The sequence below is a fragment of the Neodiprion pinetum genome, chromosome 6, assembly GCF_021155775.2.
Source record: "Neodiprion pinetum isolate iyNeoPine1 chromosome 6, iyNeoPine1.2, whole genome shotgun sequence".
In the NCBI taxonomy this organism is placed as follows: domain Eukaryota; kingdom Metazoa; phylum Arthropoda; class Insecta; order Hymenoptera; family Diprionidae; genus Neodiprion; species Neodiprion pinetum.
This window is the reverse complement of record NC_060237.1, coordinates 16,859,714-16,879,557: the sequence shown is the minus strand read 5'-3', so window position 1 is coordinate 16,879,557 and position 19,844 is coordinate 16,859,714. Positions and strand designations below refer to the sequence as shown.

The following is a 19,844-nucleotide window of genomic DNA, read 5'->3' as shown; positions in this document are numbered from 1 at the left end:
TTATCAATCAGTGTTCAGGTGTTTGTAATATCCTTATTCAATATTTGTGTTAATTAAATATGATTTTATTCCTTTTTATTACCGTGAGGTATTTGTTCACTATAAATTGATTAGAGCTGAACAGAGAGACGTGAAATTCGATTAATACGGTTATCTGTTTTGAAAATGGTTCAATTTTTATTGATTTTTTGTAGTTTTTTTTGATTTTTTTTTTTTTTTTATCGCATACAGAAAAAGCATACATAAAAAATATGCCTTATATCTACAAAACCTTCTAATATTACAAGTGTGTAAGTTTCAATCGATATAATAATCATATACATGTATTTATATATATTTACCTAAAATGTTTTCTGGAAGATGCGTGTTTAATACTTTTTTGTCTTTTGGGAAGCCGCACGTACATACTTTTATGGTAACAGATTAAAAAAAATAGCTGCATATCTTTTTGTTTTGAATTTCCTAGATTTTGGCGTGTTCTTTATTTATCATTAACATTACTATTTTATAATTCTTATCGTATGCAGGTATTTTATTGTTTGACATAGCCGTGTGGGTGTATACCGTCAATCAGCATGCTCGATCACTTACAAGCTAATATATGTATATATAAGTACTCTATTATATAGTATTTGGCAAAACTGTTGTCATATACCTTACGTAAAAAAGCTACCTGCGCACCATATATGCATTCGCTAGAAATTGAAAACAATATAAAGAACTGGTAGAAAAGTTGCTTGTAGGTATATAATGGGCAGTGATCAATTTTCGATCATTACCGAAATATCGACATTTCATGCAAATACATATAATGCACGCGAGTCTAAAGACTAAACTTTATATATCCCACTGGGTTTTCCCGTCCGAAGCTGGTTACATTACATATATAATTTTGATATATTATATATTTAATATAATCGTAGTTCCCCTCATCTCCCTACCTTCTCCCATTAGGGTGGAGAAAACGTTCATCAAGCATTTACAAAAACTTATCACAATTTCAACTGTATTTTTGCAAAAAAGCCTTATTCCCAATACACTATAATCTAATGCACAATGGTACAATGACAATGAACTGGTATCCCCGCCAAAATCGCCCATTGACCTTTAAACTTATTGTTCATGCATGATACAAAATACCTTTTCCGATGAAAGTCATTTGGCGATCAGAAGTCTTAAAATAATAGGATCAAAAAACTTGACAAGCATCTTTGAATCGTGTCAACAACTTTCTTATCTCTTTCGTATTTTCCAAAATACGTTCACCTCGATCGAGAGAAACCAACGACGAGTAAATTAAGGCATAGTTCGAGGTCGATTTCCCTGGGATTAATCAATGAATGTAGGAAAATTTTGCGTGAATAAATCGCCTGACAAATGCCAAAAGGGCTTATTACAGCAGTTAGTTAGGGTTTTGTGCCAAAACGACGGATAAAAAAATTTTTTTTTGCCATTAAACTTGGAATCGCTTAAAACGTAAAGATCTGTAAAAAAAATTCTTTGATGTACTAACGCCAAAAAGGCGTATGTTTAAGATATACGCCCTTTTGGCTTTGCAAAGCAAAAAGGACGTATAATTTTATACAAGTCCTTTTGGCATTTGTCACGCGAAATATCTAATGATAAATGTTGTGGGGGTCTAGAAAATGTCATTATACAGCGTGCTTATACAATATTTAATTGTGATGTATATATGTATATAAGTATACGTATACATTGTATATATATATATACATACATCTAGAGAGATTTTTTCGTCAATTATTTTAGGTTATACGGTACGCGTTTTATAATCTTATAGACGTATTATATATATACCTATATATATAATACACGATTACAATTGAGAAAAATATATCTCAAGTTATTACGATATTATGGTTGCGATTTGAAAATAAGATATTAAAAGTAATAAAACGAAGGAAAGGAGGAATTATGATGCATACAATACGATATCAAATTAAAATCTAAATACAACGATTAACCATTAGTTATACAAGTTTTACACATCACATATTTAGGGCCGTAGATAAAATCAACTGGTTCATAATTACGGTATAATTGTACATAATATAGAAGTACTTATCGGCCATTTGAAATAAGTAACTTTTCGTGATTACATAGCGTGCTCAAAGTAATCATTTATTAAAAATTAAGATTGATAAACAAGTAAACTACTCAGTTTCTAGGAAATGAGACAGATATCTTAATTTACTTAAAGAAATCAGTCTTCAAAGAAACGACAGATGATATTAGAGCAATAATTAATTATGGAAAGTGGACATTCTGATTAACCGTCACTCCATTTGAACAACACTTATGGTACATAAATACAGGTTACACATTATATAAGAATGCTAATTAAACTTGTGTGATTCATTTTCTTCTTTCAATTTTTGTATCTCGAAATATAAATGTGATTAAAAAAAACTTTCATACGATCTTCATATACATATAATATCTATGAATAATGGTGATTTTGTTTTCTTCTGCTTCATCACTATGAAAACTATGCATTTACATATGTACGCATAGATTTGTATTCTTACATTGTCATATGTGCATAAGTTAAGATTTACACATCATGTATATATAATGCAAATAATTGTAGGTACGATTCTTCAGAGAAATACTTCTATTATCATTGTTAGCATTATCATTACTTCACCCCATCATCTACAAAAGCGCAGATGATTATTTCTATTATCCAGCGTACTAAACTGTTCATACACCTATAAAATATAATCCTGCGTTTCTGCAAATTCGTTATCAAAGAACATTAATCACATAGCGATTTAATACTTTGATACCCAAGTTATGGAAATTACTGTCACGCAAGTTACTTCTTTCCTTACTTCCGTCCATATGTTTATTTGTCCTTTAGTCCAACAAAAAAAAAACCTATATTGCATCTATCGATAAACTGTAATTCTAATGTAGTATTTGCAAAAGTTTACGGTTGTAGTTTATTACAAACAGGAATATTTTTGATTCTGAGCTACCACCTAAATGTTAAACACAAGGCCGACAGTTCCTGATTTTCTTATTTTATCTTAAATGAGTATCAATTAAGTATTTTATATACTATATGCGATTAAGACTCGATCAATTCTGACACTATGAAGCTCGATTAAAAGGAGATGGACGTAAGTCTTACATATTAATAGCAATCTAAGAGGGTGAGACTAAAGCAGTCTTACTTTCGATACAATATTTTTGACAAATATTGATTGGAAATACAACACGTATATGTACAGAGTATATCCCTTTTATCCTTCTTCACGAAAATTGCGAAACGTTTTCACGACAATTTCAATCATCATCGTGTGTTTGGAGTTTATTTCATACTTGTTTTCATTTCATGCGAAAAATTTGATTCAAATTTTTATTCGTATCTCTACCTCAACACGCGAACTTTAATTAAAGTTACCTTAGTAAAACATACGGGGACTTACATTTTAATCGTCCTAGGGGAATAAATCTCTGGAACTGGAAGAGATACACAGAACTTGAAAGGCTTCAACGGCAAAAGCTAATGTTGATATGAGTTTACCTATAGATATTGTCACTTACACAAATATCGAATTTTTGCAAGTAATTCCTAACTTACAATAAGTAACCAGTATTTTAACTATGAGCAGCGATGGCGGGATTGAAGGCAAATACAAAAACAACCATTTTTTACACCACATAACTCGAGGCAAGTGTCCACAAAAATCAGGTGAGAAATTATTGTCAATCAATTTTATTTATAAATGGTGATAAATTCAAAATTCCATTCTACTAATCTGATAAAAACACAAAAATCTCAGTGATGAAATTGAGAAACCAGATGATGTTTAAAAGAGTTTTGTTACAAGCAAACTTTCAATCATCTCCTGCACATACATTTTCATTGCGGGCAATTTTTTTCTAGTGTATCCAGTGCCACAGACTATAAATTGTAGTATAGAATTACGAATTAATTGTGTTTTGCTAATAAAATAGATTACTTAATCATTTTTCATCCGATTTTCGAAGACTCTCCAGTGAAACTATAATGAAATTATATTTTTTTATTTCTCTTGAATTGTCTCTGATTCATAATTTTTAAATCAGGAATTATTTGAGAAACTCGAGAAGTGGTAAGATTCAAAATTCTCTTCATGTTAGATTTATCATTTTTCTTTAAGGTCTTTCAACTTTCAAAGAAAACTTCCTTGTATCTTTTTAGTTTTCGACATGTTTTCCTAAGGTGAATAAAATAGGTACTTGCAGGTTATATCGAATCACAACTGTTCAAAGAAATCCCCTTCCTCAAATACATAAAATAGTATTACCAGTTCGCTTGTTTCGCTATTTCGTCTCTCCCTCTTGCTATTTTCTATTCTGATTCTATCTTCAAGAAGGCATAGTTCACTGTCGAAAAACTGAACGCTCGAATAGACAGAACTTTGATTAGGATTACAAGGGTTACAGTGATTTTCTCAACAGCATTCAAGTCTTCAACTACATTCAAACTGCTTCAAACGTTTCGAGTAAAAATTTTATACAAGTAGATCAATCGACTTGGTTGATGGCTGATGCTTAACGTATTTGATTTGTGCAGCTGAACATTTACGATCAGGGTACAGTTGACAAAATTCAGTTTCAAATTCGATGACAATTATTCATTTGTGCATCTATTATGTTGTCGTTAAACTTAATTCAATTTTATATTTTTGTTGGTGATATTTGAACTGTGTCGGAAGTGTCAAAAAGGAAACAATAATAGAAAATCCAAGAGAGTTGATAAAATAACATATTATTAATAAATATTTCACAATCTAGTACGCCGGAAGAATATCTAGACAGCTGAGTCTTTACCCACTAAGCCAGTTTTTGAGACAGATGTCTTTCCATTGAAATTAACAGACGTCTCTCGTCGCAGACCCGAATCGATGATTGGTGTAATCTTTTTTTCCTCCCTAAGAGGCTCTTTCTCCTCTCTGAAACCATTGAAATAGACATTTTAGTTTAAGAACAGTGATAAAGTATACAAAGTATCAAATTGCAGGGTACGCCGAGAGAAGATTTGTTAAACGTACCAAATAAATTTTGTCGAATAATGGATTCGTCACAAGTACTTTTTACTTTATTGAAATAACCCGTGTTTGATTTAATAACGCAAATTATCGCTGTTCTGTTACATCAAGTGAACATTTATTGTTGTAAACAAACATTGTGTCATAACATTAGACTGAATTCAATAAATGTCCGTTATCGCAACAAATCTATTCTCTCTGGATATACCTATGCAGATAATCATTTTATACGGTGAATACGAAACAATCAAACTGATGCGACATCCAATGCGTGCATCATGCTAATGAAATTTTGAAGAATGATTACTAACGGTATTTGATAACGATTGTGACAAAAAGATGAAGATAGAATTCAACATATGAGCAACGTCATTGCGCTGTCCAACTGCAAGTTATTTAAAACAGAGCCACGGGCGATTATTCGAAGCAAACATGAATATGCTTTGAAAACAATCAGTATTAGTATTTCTAAATGTAGACATATATAGATTTGTTGTAAATCATTTCGTGAGCATTATTAGAGATGATCATGCAAGTTGCAGTTACATACAAAAGGTAGTATTTTTGTAATTAATAATTCTGCACATTATATATTTTTACAACAGGATTTGTGCTGGTCTCAAACTGAATTGTAAGTTCTATACAGTTGAAAAAAATAAATAAAATCTACCGAAATTCAGCGTCCTATGCAATATGCAGACATTTTGTTATTCTTTAATCTGCTTTTGACAGACTTGTAATAGAAGTGAAAATATTTTACTGTATTCAACCGCACAATATAAAATATCTACTGCCCAATATTAAAATATCAAAAAAGCACCGCAACAAACATATTTAAATAGGTAAGTCAATCTAGTGATTATACTTTTTATATTAGTAATCGAAAGTATCATCTGAAGGCTTGTCGCTAATTTATTTATTCAGCGCTGTTTTATCTGTTGGATTAAATCCGTATACAACGTTCAAAAAGAAACCAAAGACCAAAAATGAATTTAAAAAAAAAAAAAAAGCATGCGGCATTGCCAAAGCTTGAGCGAAATTATGATGGTGTCCAGCTATAATGAGCAGATTATAAGAAGGCTTATCAGGCTAACAAAATACATGTATATTATATTGGTATGTTATAAGACAAACGAAGGTGGTTCGCGGTTGGCGGCTTATATTAGGCGAGATTTATCGATAAGACATTAATATAGGCATGCTGATATTATTTGCCATTATGTCGAAGTTTCGATCAATCAAGCCTGATCAAATTTTGCAGCGATGAAAACCCGTTTGGCTTTTGGTGAGAACGAAATGGTGAAATCATTACTGAGTATTGTATTAATCCATTTGTTTACTTAAGCCCATTTCGATCAAGGTTGCCAGATCCAAACTTCAAATGTATTTGCTGCACATACATATTGTAATCAGCTGATACTGTTACTCTGCAGGTAATTCTCATAATTATAAGTTCATATTTGTTTCTTCATCAATTTAAAAATTTTCAACAAATCAATAACCATAGCAGATTATCACTTCTATTCTTCTATGCATACGATAGTCTTGGATTGTAAGCCAAACTTAATTTTTATTGTAAAGGTACATGCTAAATATGCAAACTCGATAAAAAAAAATAAAAAATTTAATCACAAAAAGTTAAATAAATCAGCAAAAAAAAAAAAAGGAAAAATTTCATGCTAATTTGAATATTTTTTATTCTTACATAACGGTATGTTTGACTAATTTAATCGTATTTTTTCCACTGCCTGAATCTGACATCGATGTTACACCGGCGACATTCGCCATTTTTTGGTCACAATATGGCACGGGAAACCGCCAACTGTACAAACTATGGTCAAAAGAAGAAAAATAAAATAAAATCTTCAAAATTTATACCTTTGACGCAATTCCTTTGTTTTCTTTACAGACAATATAAAAAGAATTATAAAACTGCAAATTTCAACTGATGACAGATACCGTGGAGTACAACATACATTTCAATTGGAGAAGTAATTTTATTTCTTCAATTAGAGGGTTTTACAAAAAATCACAGCTCAGATTTTTTAGTTTCAATGGGTTGTATTTGAATTTACTTCTTTTCTGTCATTGTGATGGCATTTGTACCAAGTTTCGTTTGACTAATATTAGTTCCACACTTCAAGCCTATAATTTTTCACTTGTTACACATATTTTTAGAAAAATTCAAGTTCACATTACAAAATATGGATAGGAAGGCCCTCATCTATAGGTAAATTATTAGTGCGATAATTTTGAGAACACAGCTAGATTCGACTCAATTATTGCGTAATAGAAACTTTTGACCAATAGAGGTTTTACTTTCGGAAAATAAGAATTCTGGAATAATACGCAACGGCGACAGAGGCCCGCTCATCGTCTGCAAATGTGAATTACCCATATCAAATTTCCATTTTATTGCGACGGTGAATTTTCATAGGCAAAATCTTCTCAACTCGACGAATTTACTCAGCATCGTAAGGAAAAACTGTTTGATTCGAAGGAATTATGCTTATTATGCCTCTGTTCAGAATATTCACATGTACAACAGTTAGTTTCACAATATTTGTATCGATATATGTGTAAATGTTGAATGAATTACAAATGAAACATGAATACTTTGATAATTAGGATGTATCAGTATTATGTATACATAAAAGTGAGAGTGAATATCATTACGATAAAGAATGAATCTTATACATGATATGATAGCGCTAGACTTGCCAAAGCATAACGTATATAATTTAATGGTACACGAAAATATAAAAATGTATATAGAACAGAGAAAAATAAACAACAAAATCACTATCCTCCTTCTTCATTTTCTTTGGGAATTGTAAAAATATTTTTAATAATTTTCTCGCAAGGTCTTTCTTACCTTCCAAGTTTTGCATCGTCCTCATCGACTGGTTTTCTTCGGGACCTTTCACACACGTAAAATATGATTCCTGAAATGGGTAGTTTTTTTTATAACAGACATCACACTGCAGATAGTAATGATAATAATTATTCGCAAACGGCAACGTAAATAAACAGAGTGATGAAATTCGAGTAAAGTCAAGTTTATATATCTCTGACAGGTAAGGCTGAATGTCATAATATTTAGACAAGGATGAATTGGTTATCGTAACTGTCATCAAGACTCATATTTGAAATTTAACTGGACCATGATGTAGAAGCTCCATGCCCGAATAAAATTAACCACATATATCCATTAACTCACACAGTTTTCATCAGTGGCAGGTAAATGTAACTTGTACGTACGTAACATGAATATCAATTAATTTGAACAATAGTTGCAATGCGCAATGGGGAAAAAATTTAGCGAATATTTTCCCTAAAGGATTAGTTCAATACAGAATTTCGTTAGATCGAACAATTTGACATGTAGAAAATACGAGTCCAGGTCAACTTGAAATAACACTGATAGTAACGCAAGAGGGGGAAACGAAAACTGTTGTATTATTGTAAGTAAAATGAATAGTTTCCAATCAACGGTATTCATGGAAATAATTATGCAGGCTGACAATTTATTTGTCAATGGGAAAGTGCATTACGTTTGTAATACGAACATAGTAATAGTTAGATTTACAGCTAAAGTGTGTCTCTCATTCCCCATTGAAGCATAGTAAGTGGCAGCGAGGAGAGTAGCAATCTTGAATTAAATTTCTACATATGAGATTGTTCATCTTTTCTCCTTTCGATATTTTACTGTGTTGTATAAGTAAAACTGACCTGTTTTATTCGCACAGCAACAGATAACGTCGATAATGATGATCAGGATAAAAAGAACAGCAATAACGATCCCAATAATTGCTGCACTGGAGATGAGGGGCCCCTCGTGTTCCGTCACTTTGATAACTTGAAAGGAAATACAAGTGGAGTCAATACTCGTCAAATGATGTAAACTTAACAGTTGATGCTTTGCAGTATATACAATACATACACATTGTACATAGTTAGTGCAAAAGCAAATAAACAATGTTTGGTGATTTGATGGTGTGAACATCATATTATAGTACACATATAACTTGTATAACGAAGTGCACATGCAATTACATACATATATATACACACATATATGTATGTAAGGCTGTTTCAGAAAAAGATAATTTATTAAAGGAAATATTCTGTCAAAAGATGAACATTCCACGTTATGTGGAAGATCGCGCTGTTTTGATTTTTCACTTTTTTTTTAAAACATTTTTTTGAATTTGTGAAGATACACGTTGAGCGCTTTAATTATTATTTATTTACTGACATTTATATTGAACCCAAAGATCAGGATCCATAACACAAAAATGTATGAACCGGGGATCTTATCAAATCATATTTCATATTAAATTATAACTATTTTATGAGATTGAATTAATAATGAAAAAGTCGTTAGATAAACTTCTTAAACATGAACTGGAAACTTAATATTACAAATGGGGGTCTTCTTTGTAACCTAAATTGATATTATAAATGGTGTAGGTAATAAAAAAAAATTTGATTCGCGATCCTTCGTAAATTCAAAAAAGTGTACAATAGTGAAAAATCAACTGAGCGCGGTCTTCCGCGTAATGTAAAACGCTCACCTTTTGACAGAAACTTTCTTTTGACGTACACGAACTTTTTAGCGTGTGCGATGGTAAAAAATTGCAAATTATTTTTTTTATGAAACACCATAATGTATATGAATGAGATTGGTATGCATATGCTGATACGGTTATGTTACTCATATTACTTGATATTACTCATAGATTTTGTTTACTTCGAGCTGAAATTGACTTGCGACAAAGAAAAAGAAAAATATTCTTTTGTTTCGACATACAGATATCACGACGTGCATAGGCATGAGTATTGAGCATGTGTAGTACTCCTATCCTTACCGACCGAGCGAACTGACCCCTATTCTTCCTATATTAAATAAACCAATGATCGGCAAGGGTTCAAATTTTGACGGTGCATCGCTCTTTCGTGGCGGAATTCGTTATATTTTATTTTACTCTTTATTCTTTCCAGAAACTACGCACTTTTTGGCCCCTGAATTGCGGGAAATGTGGGGATAGTAACGTGTTATAAAAAACCAAACTTTTTTTTCGACGATTTGCGGGATATCAATAACTTCGCTGAACTCTGCTATAAAAAAGCGTGCACCTTCGAAATTCTAACGATCTCCGTTTATTTGTTTATTTAAAACAAGAAGAAAGAGGGCGAGTTTGCTGGGTCGGTAAAGGTAGGAGTAATACATACCCAATGCAATTTTCGTTAAACGTACATGACACGTATTACGTATGTGCAAGATCTTAGAGATTTTTAGTTGAACTTATTTGCTATCAACTTTTTTTTTAATGGTGACATTATAATGTTATAAGATATAAAGAAGAATTAAATATCACCAAACACGTTTTATTTTTTTAGTACCTGAAAGGGTGCCAAAATCCGTCTTTATCAAAAACAGAACCAAACCAAAGTCTAATGTATAGATAAGAGTAGGGTTTACTTTTCGTTTACTTGTGTGTATGTATTGTTGAGAAACAGAGGAATGATGTGAGTGTAATGTAGCATGAACAGTGAAAAATATTTATAACATTAATCATAGTAAAAATAATAGTAATATAAAAAAGAAAGCGATAAATCATGTTGTTAGATATGCCAAAAGCCGAAAAAGCCCATTTTCTTTGTGTTAATCTACACTAGACTATTCTAACAATCTTATCGTTTGTTTGAATAGCATAATTCGAAAAAAATATTATTTTTCTTTTTTGAAATTCTTATTACGTAAGTGCAGATATTTACCAGTTTCTGGTCGCGGTGTATTCGCCACAGGAAAAAAAAGCAGGTAGGCAAAAAATAAAGGAGACGGCCGTCAAAGAAACCATCTCAAATCGATCAGAAATATGACAATTGACGAGTCGATAGGCCTTTCGTACGCAAGCGGAAAATATTTGACTTAAAACCGTGTATCGAACGTAAATATTAAAGAAATAAAAAAAATTAATAAAACAGAAATAATGAGAGAATATAATGAAATATAACCGACAGGCTTGTATGAAGTTTATATAACGGTGAAACGAACAACTTGAACTGGCTTCTTCACAGCTGACGTGATCGGACATTTCACTGGATACATATATATTTTCGTATATGTACAATATATTCCACAAAAAAGTATATATTTTATTTATCTACCATAAATATGAGTGTTGCATGTATGTAATTGTTTTTGTATGCTTATGTCTCATTGTCATCAGCAACGTGTTTGAATTATTTCATCTAGGGTTTTAAAATGCCAAATTAAATCAATTTCGTAATCCGTGAGTTGTTGATCGTGTAGGTATAGTTGCCATTTTAATATATGTTTATGCAGATAGGCAATCTCTACATACCATAGCGCTCTAAAGTATTCTGACAATATGAAATTCGTTATTATTTTGATCCGTCATGTTTCTCATTTTTCTTTACTTTAATTTTGTTTTCCAGCGAACAAGAGTTGATTTTCTGCAATTACGTAGCGCATCGAATATTGTTTGATAGCAAATATTGATTTTCATGTTTTACGTTTGTTTATAATTAATCCAATTGCTATTTTCGTAAAAATAATTTTTAGCGCTACTGTATATCTACGTCAATGATCTTTCAAATATTGGAACAGGTGTCGTGGCTTCAATTAACGATTCGATTTTCTTTTCAGTAAAAAGTGTATTATTCTTTCATTATATATTTTTAATTACTTTGTGTACATGCCCTCATTAGCCAGTTTCATTCGATACAATGGTTTCCACCAAGTATTACACAAATTTTCTCGAATTCGGAGATGAGCTGTTTTTTTTATTTTATTGCCTTTGAGCGAAAATTACAATATGATATAGTGTTACGCATATAATTGTATAATATGCATGCCACGTATTATAGTACAATATACCTGCTGTGTGTACTGTAGCGTCATTTGTTATTACCCAATTCAACGTTTTGACATTTGGTGAGATTTAAGAATGAGAACATGGAAATCGAAACGTTAGGAAAAATCAAAATGCAATTTATTATAATCGTAAGGCAGAATGGGCACAAACAACTTAAAAAAACATGAGTTTAATATCTCTGTCAAATTTTATATGTACTTTTAAATTTAACCTCCAAGTTACGTTTCTTTTATATCGGCTTAAATTTGTTACAAGAAAATATTGAAAGGAAAAGAAAGATTTTCTTCATCGATAAAATGATTTATATCGTATAAAATGATATTTGAAACTAATTAGATTTCGATAAGATGTTCGTTGTTAGATTATGGAAATTGCGTCATTGTCCCATAACGTCCATGGCTAATTAATTTGTTCTTTCGTGTGCAAAGTTCTTTCTGTGTATGCATTTACGAGTATCGAGTACAACAGGCACATGGTGTGGATGTACATTGATTGTGTCAGAAGAATAGATTAAAAAATACAGAAAATAGTAGATACACAATTATAGCAAATCAAGAATCGAAATAATATTGGTTAATGTTAAATAAATGGTTGTTTATATGATATATATTTATATATATATACATATGTGTAGGCAAGTAATAATCGATTTACGATACCGTATGGTCCTGATTGCGAAGTGTTTGGAAGTTTATACGCTACTGTGAACTTAGATACAATATCAATAATAATAACAATAATAATAACAATAATAATAATAACAATAATAACTGTTGGAGCGGTAATAATGGTGAAAATAACAAGAATAATTATAATAACAATACCATTGCGAATGCGCAATAGTCGTACAATGTTATTATAATAAAGACAATGATAAATTATAGGAGTATTGCCAATGTATAAGCAGAAAACATACATACATATTTAATGCTTGGAGAAAAAAAGTAAACGGAATACAAAAAAAATGTATATTGAGATTGTAAACAAGAGATTACTAGTAACATGTGTAAGTTTTGTGAGAAATAATAATATAATTATTGTATAATATATACCACGTATATATACATATACATGTGTATATATATATATATATGTGTGCGTGTGTGTATATATATATACACATATATAATACATAACGTTTCACAGATCATGCGCAGTAAATAAAACACATATATAATATGTAGGATAGGTACGTGTATATATACTAATTATTTTAATCTAGTCAAGCAAAACTATATAGTTAGAAAGTTCCCCATGAACATACATTCAATTTTCTAAGAAAAAAAAAAAGATAATAATAATGATCATAATACGAGCCCAACTACTCTCTATATTAATTAACGATTAATGGCTTTCGTCTGTACCTTCGTTCTTCCTTCCTTATTATTCTTTTTTTTATACGATCGTCATTTCATTATCCTTGTGTACAGTATATTACAAGAGCAACATTTATTCATATGAACTACAATGAAACGGTCGGTGTGCCGTTACGTTGCTTAAATGGAAAAGAAAAAAAAAAAAAAAAATTATAGAAAAAACGAGAAAAAAAAACACCCGAATCTTTGGTTCCAACATTAAACAACATTGCACAGACGATAGCCTTGTACGTATGCATATTATACATGAACATGAACATGATAAGAATGTATAACTCTAGTTAACTGAATGAAAAAGAAAAAAAAATAAGAAGAAAAGGATATAAATGATGCAAATAACCAATTTTAGCTTTTTGTCTAATATGCAATAAAAACGGATTTTGCACAAGAATGGTTCATTAGTTTCTGTTTTTCGTATCTTTCCTTTTTCCGTTTTTCAACGTACGAAAGTCACACATCGTAAGGGTATTAATTTTCATTGAAGGTACACCTAACGTATAACAATGAAAATCATATACATGATATAAGTAAAATGAGCATTCAATTTTAGTATATAGTGTATATTCATAAATAACGAAAAACGGAAAAATAAACCAAAAACGAAACGAAAGATCGAAGTCAAAATCAAATCCGAGATATGTTATTAGAATAATTGCATGTAATATATGTATATATGATGAGAATTGGTATTCGAATTTAAAAAGTAGGTATAATAAAATTCGAGTTTACGAATGAGAAATTCAAGTCTCCTTTTTTTGTTTTTTTTTTTTTGTTTTATACAATGGAGGTATTTGGCAATATAAGGCAGTAGTAATAATTATTCTTCGTATCGTAATTGTTATAACAGATAAAATACGCACCAAAATATTTATTGTATATATAGAACATGTTTGTATGTAACTTTCTCTCCGTTTCTCTGGACGAAATGGACGCGTAAAAGTAACTAACCCGGAGTTGGAATGGTATATCTGAAATTTAACGCGATACCTTTCCACCTCTCTTCGTCGTGGTTCCAGGTGAACGAGACCTCGTGATCAACGATTCACGCATCACCTGCTAACACGCCGAGGAACTCCATTGTACAACTCATAGACAATTCACAGTTAGTTACCAGTGCACGCATTTCACAGTCATACTTGAAAAATAAAAACGCCCTCAAAGTAATTTTGCATATTTGTGTACATTCACAGAGCAGGAGAACAAAAAAATTCACGAGACCTCGTAATCCCATATTTATTCCAACAATCAGGGGTAGTTTAATTTAATAATAATTTCGAGAATTCGTAGTTCGTTAAATGGATTGTTTTGTTGGGAAATATGAAATGAAATTTGTTTTTCAGAAACAGTGAAATTACCATTTAAGAACGTAAATTTAATTTAAATTATCACTGAACAATTTTTTTCATATATAAACTATAATTTTATCGCAAATATTGACAACAATATTTGAATCGATTGTGTTGAAGGTTCGGTACGTCCAGGCGAATAGTTACAATACGTGACTAATTTTCGTTGTTATCGTCAATTAAATTTTCTGTCCGTAAAATTGAATGAATTTCAATCGATTCAATTCAGATATATTTAAGCATCATGTTAATGAAAGTATGAAAAAAGAAATTTACAAGTTCTATGATCTACAGACTTTATCTGATGAAGGTTTCTACAAACAGGGATTAATAAATGTTCTCGCGAACTTTTGTCTTTGCTTATGCGAATGGACACGACAGAAAAGGCGTTTAATATTACACTTTGAAACATGTATTGAACAAGTATGTTACGGTTCAATTTATACCAACGACAAAACCCGCGGTGTATTAAACAGCGTTCTAATTTGTAGAATACAAAGTTGGCATTGTTAACTGTCATCGTGTAAAGCACAGAAACGTATATCCAGTACGTCGAATATACGTATGCATAAGGGAACAATTATCATTATGAGCATTGAAAAAATAAATATCCTTAACATTTTAATTGGTTAATTAATTAATAATTAATAATTACTTTGATGATGACTTCGGAATGTGTATCTTTTCCCGCCCTATACAACATCGTTTAACGTGTAATATAATTATTAATTCAACCTCTATTTTAATCTCGTTACTTCTATGTATATACATACATGTATATATGTATTATAACCATTACAATATATTATGTAGCCCAGCATATGTATATAGTTCATGATTTATCCTTTCGCATTTTGATTTTAAATTCAGATCGAGGCATCGATCGCGGTCAGGTCGGCTGGCTACGGTTCAATTTTATATCTTATTGTAAATGGAAAAAAAAAACCGCAGCTCATTTTTATACTGACAGTTGGTACAACAGGCCGGATAGATGTCACTAGATACGCGCATATGATATCATACGTTTCCTTAATCGAAAGAAATTAAGAATGTACACGATAATAACAACGATAGAATAGTAATCATTTCCTGTAAGATAATTCATTAACTTACTTTCTGATTACAAGGAATATCGCACGATTCTACTGACATCTGTCAGCATGTAAATGATTCTTTATCCCCCCCCCCCCCCAGCCCCTTACCAAAAAATTAAATTAAATTAAATATTAAAAGTCGTATTACGGCTCACACGTGGGGAAGACACTGTCAAACAGTGTTCCGGTGACAACTGAGAACTAGCTTTTTTCTCACTTTTGTTCTTTTCGTGTTTCTTTTTTTTCTTTCTTTCGTTTTGTTTTTTTTTTTTTTTTTTTTACTTTGTATTTTATTTCACGAGAGTTAGGAGCAACGTTGGCGCCAGGAAGCACAGGGTAATAAGCGCTTGCTCGGAAGAAGCACTGCCACCATCTATTGATAAAAATTGGCTCTCGTTAAAATAAGAAAATTTTAAATAAATATAAAAATGAACACACAAAGAATGATAACAGGAATAATGAGAATCAAAAAAAAAAAAAAAAAAAAAAAAAAAAAAAAAAAAAAAAAGATTTCCCTCTTATACTCCTTTGTACCATAATTATGATTGTTAGTTATATTTATTTCTTTTTTGTCTGGTTTTTTTGCTTTCAATAATACTCATCAGACTTTGCACAATGTGCGATGCCACTGCAAATAACCGTTGGGTGAGAATTTTTACTTTCGCTAATTACGATCTAGGAAATTGGCAAATGATCTAAAGAGTAGAAAAATGAATAAAGGGATAAAACGACGAAAATGAGGCAAATTCTTTATGTAACGTGAAAAGAATGCAGATTAAGAGCAGGGGCGTCACTACCAGTATGAATGAAATGTTTTTTTTTTTCTTTCCCAGTATTCATCACCTTTGGTGATGTAAGAAAAGTATTGATTTAGATTTAAAATCACTTTTTCTAATCTCAAGGAATCTTTACGTTTTCGAAGCATTGGAATTTACAGATTTTTGGAATTATGTTGGTCTGAATGTCGGTCTATCGGTCTGAGGATCTGTCCGACAAACTCCCGCGACGATCTTAGAAATGGCTCGATGAAAAAACCTAAAACTTACAGGATTTTGCAGGGAAATGATGGGCATGAAAAATTGCCACGTGCCGTACAATTTGAACTTCCGGTTCTACCGAAATAAATTAAACGATTATGTTTTTTCTAGTTAATATATTTATTTAAACAAAATTTTTTTAATTTTTTGTAGGACAAAATGTTTGATTAATCTTTCTTGACAAACTTTTTCATTTGGCTGCCAAGTCTTATCAGTTTTTCATTTGTCCGTTTTCGAGATCATGGCAAAAGTTTATCGGAAAAACCGATAGGCACTTCCCTTTTCACGGTGATGAAAAGTATCGTGAAAAAACTGTTTTTCCGACTTATTGTTAATAGTAACAATTGCAAGTGTCATTGGTAATTAAACCTCAGTGTTTTTGCTATATAAAATTGATATATGTATCTTAGAAGAGTGATGTCTGAACCTGTTATAATTCAATCCATCATAGGGCTATAATTTTCGTGCAATTGGTAAAGTAAAAAATATGATCTAATTATCTTCTCCTCAACTATCGAAGTATATTATAGAAAAATGAGATTTGGGCAATTATGATACCTGTATGTTTCTTTATTGTCGAAGATAAGTTAAGACGTTTCAGTATCAACTTTGTATGTTAGCCAACGAAATAAATAGTCTTGGGTCCAACTTTCTATAATGTTTACTGTATTCGGTGATGCTACACATTGTTTTAAAAGCATTTACTTTCTCAACGATCTGATGGGCATAAAATTCGTGATTTGTATCCATATGTTGTATTGAGGATCTACCAAAGGTACAGTCCAGTCAAAGAGCTATTGAGATAGAAATATGATAACGAAGGTTTGACAAAGCCACTGAAGTTAATCCAGTTGAATTTAGCTTGAAAATTATTCCTCTAATACAGAAACTTTATGAAACCTCAAATTTCATTTACATTAGTATAATTATTCATGACTTTATAGAGATCTCATTATTGAATCAACACTAATATGAAAAAATCGCATCGCTTGACCGTTTCTCATGATCGACGGTTCATTTTGTTCGTAAATGAATTCTTTACAAACCAACGAAACCATATTTTTCATTTGATCAAACAAAAACATGATAACTGAAATCATAAAATTATAAGCGATGAATAGTAAACCAATACTTTGATATATTATAAAATACTCTACTCTTACCCAAAATCTGATTTTGTAGATTTGTGGAGGATTCATTTACGAACAAAATCAGCCTTAGTTGATTAAAATTGGTCAAGCGATGCGATTTTTTCAGTGTAGAAATAAATCAACAATGAAGTCTCTTCAAAGTCACTAGTAATTGTGCTAACGTAGTTAAAATTTATGGTTTTCATTTTTTTCTGGGTTTGAAAGAATATTGTTTGCACTAAATTCATCGTGATTCATTTCAGCAGCACTTCCAAACCTTCGTTATATCATGTGTGTCTCGACAACTATTTATCTGGACTATACGTTTCGGACATCCCTAGGACTGTTACATCTTTGCGGTATTGGATTCGAACTTGTCCCGGTGGAAATCGGTTAACGCTAGCAGGTTGAGCTTCCGACTGCACATGCGCGAGTTTCGTCGGATTTCCATGCGGCCTCGTCACTTCAAACTTCAGCTGTCAAACTCGGCTCATGAAAGTTATGCCGGCGATTTGGATTTTTTAGGTTAATCAGATTGCAAGAATTCAATGTAATAATTCGGGGAGACTTGGGAAACTCTTATTGTCAATTTACTGATGACGGCTAAATGTTACGAGTTTGACACCTCATGACCCGTAATTATTTTGCGCATGCGCGGTCGGTCACTAGGTCACTAAGCTTGCTAAGTTTCACTGTCTCCGTTCGGTATGCGTATGTCATTGTTTCACTATTGAGATGTACAAGAATTCCTTCTGACTCTCGCTTGTTGAACTTAGGACATAAGCAAAAATCGTAGTGACGCCCCTGATGGAGAGCTACATAAATTTATGTGCATTTGTTTTTGTCAATCACTACGATTCATTCCGAGAAATCGTTATGGAATATAAAGATTCCCAATTTTCAAAACAATCTGTGCCTACATGTAATGACAATTGATTTGAATACTTTACTATTAAATATGAACAAAACTACGAAGAATGGTAGTTTTCACGGCGTCCTTCAGATATCTTTGTAAAAAAGAGCGTTCAATTATGCATTGGCACATTTTTCATACACATATTACTAAGCTACTGAACTTTTTAAAAACTTGTTAAAAAAAAAAAAAAATAAATAGAATGTATAAATCAGAAAAAGTAACACTTTGTTTTGAGAACCTGACGCGTTATACTTGGTTGACATTACATGCTACATTAGGCTAGTCGGTAAAATTTGGCTTGGCAGAATTGAGAATGGGCGATCCACTAAATCGTATTCAAATAAATTAATAAAAATCAATTTCCAACGCATTCCCGAAAAGTTAGACTTTCGAAGCCTGTGGAGTATGCGCAAAGTGCACTGTTTCTGAACCTTGCGGTAAAACGACGTTGGCGCATGCGCACGTTCGAATAACTCAATTTTACGCACTGTCAGTGACAACTTTGGTGCTTCTCAAATTAAACTTTTCTTCGTAGGTGGTGAAAAACTGGTGTGTGTTTCACATTCGGATGGGCGATATCTGACTCGTGTGATTACAGTGTTCGCCTTTGCGGCTTATTGCAAGCTGCATGCTTCAGACTCATCGGAAATCGCTAACTCTGCATTTGTAACTCAATATACTATCTCTGAATGCTAGATCTTTACCTCAATCATAAACCCTTCCGCAAGAAAGTTGAATCTTGCCATTAAAAAACATTAGTTTTTACTATATTTCAGGATACAGGGGAGGAGTGGGCAACGCAGGCCAATTAAGAAAATAATGTTACAAGTATAGATTTTAATAGTTCGATCTTCTGATTTTAAGCAAAAAAACGAAAACCTGACCGAAGATGAGGGTTTACCGCAAAATTGGAAAATTGTGGGCAAACTAGAATCCACTTTGCACAACTTTCCCCTACATACAGTATCGTGGCATTA

The 19,844-nt window shown here is 31.7% G+C and overlaps 1 protein-coding gene across 5 annotated transcripts in view; it reads right to left on the bottom strand.

Annotated features, from left to right (window-relative positions):
• Positions 1-149: 149 nt before the first annotated feature.
• The window catches only part of Fas2 (fasciclin 2), a 74,082-nt gene continuing 54,387 nt past the window's right edge, over positions 150-19,844 (bottom strand). For 2 of the 5 annotated variants that reach the window (XM_046633665.2, XM_046633667.2), the window contains 4 exons: positions 8,796-8,921; positions 7,939-8,008; positions 6,769-6,894; positions 150-4,967 (listed from right to left, as the gene is read on the bottom strand). In XM_046633665.2, the coding sequence (XP_046489621.1) occupies positions 4,826-4,967; positions 6,769-6,894; positions 7,939-8,008; positions 8,796-8,921 (464 nt within the window). In that variant the 3' untranslated portion in view covers positions 150-4,825. Of the gene's footprint in view, positions 4,968-6,768; positions 6,895-7,938; positions 8,009-8,795; positions 8,922-11,163; positions 16,158-19,844 lie in introns of those variants that run through there. The other 3 variants (XM_046633668.2, XM_046633669.2, XM_046633670.2) reach the window with 3 other exon arrangements.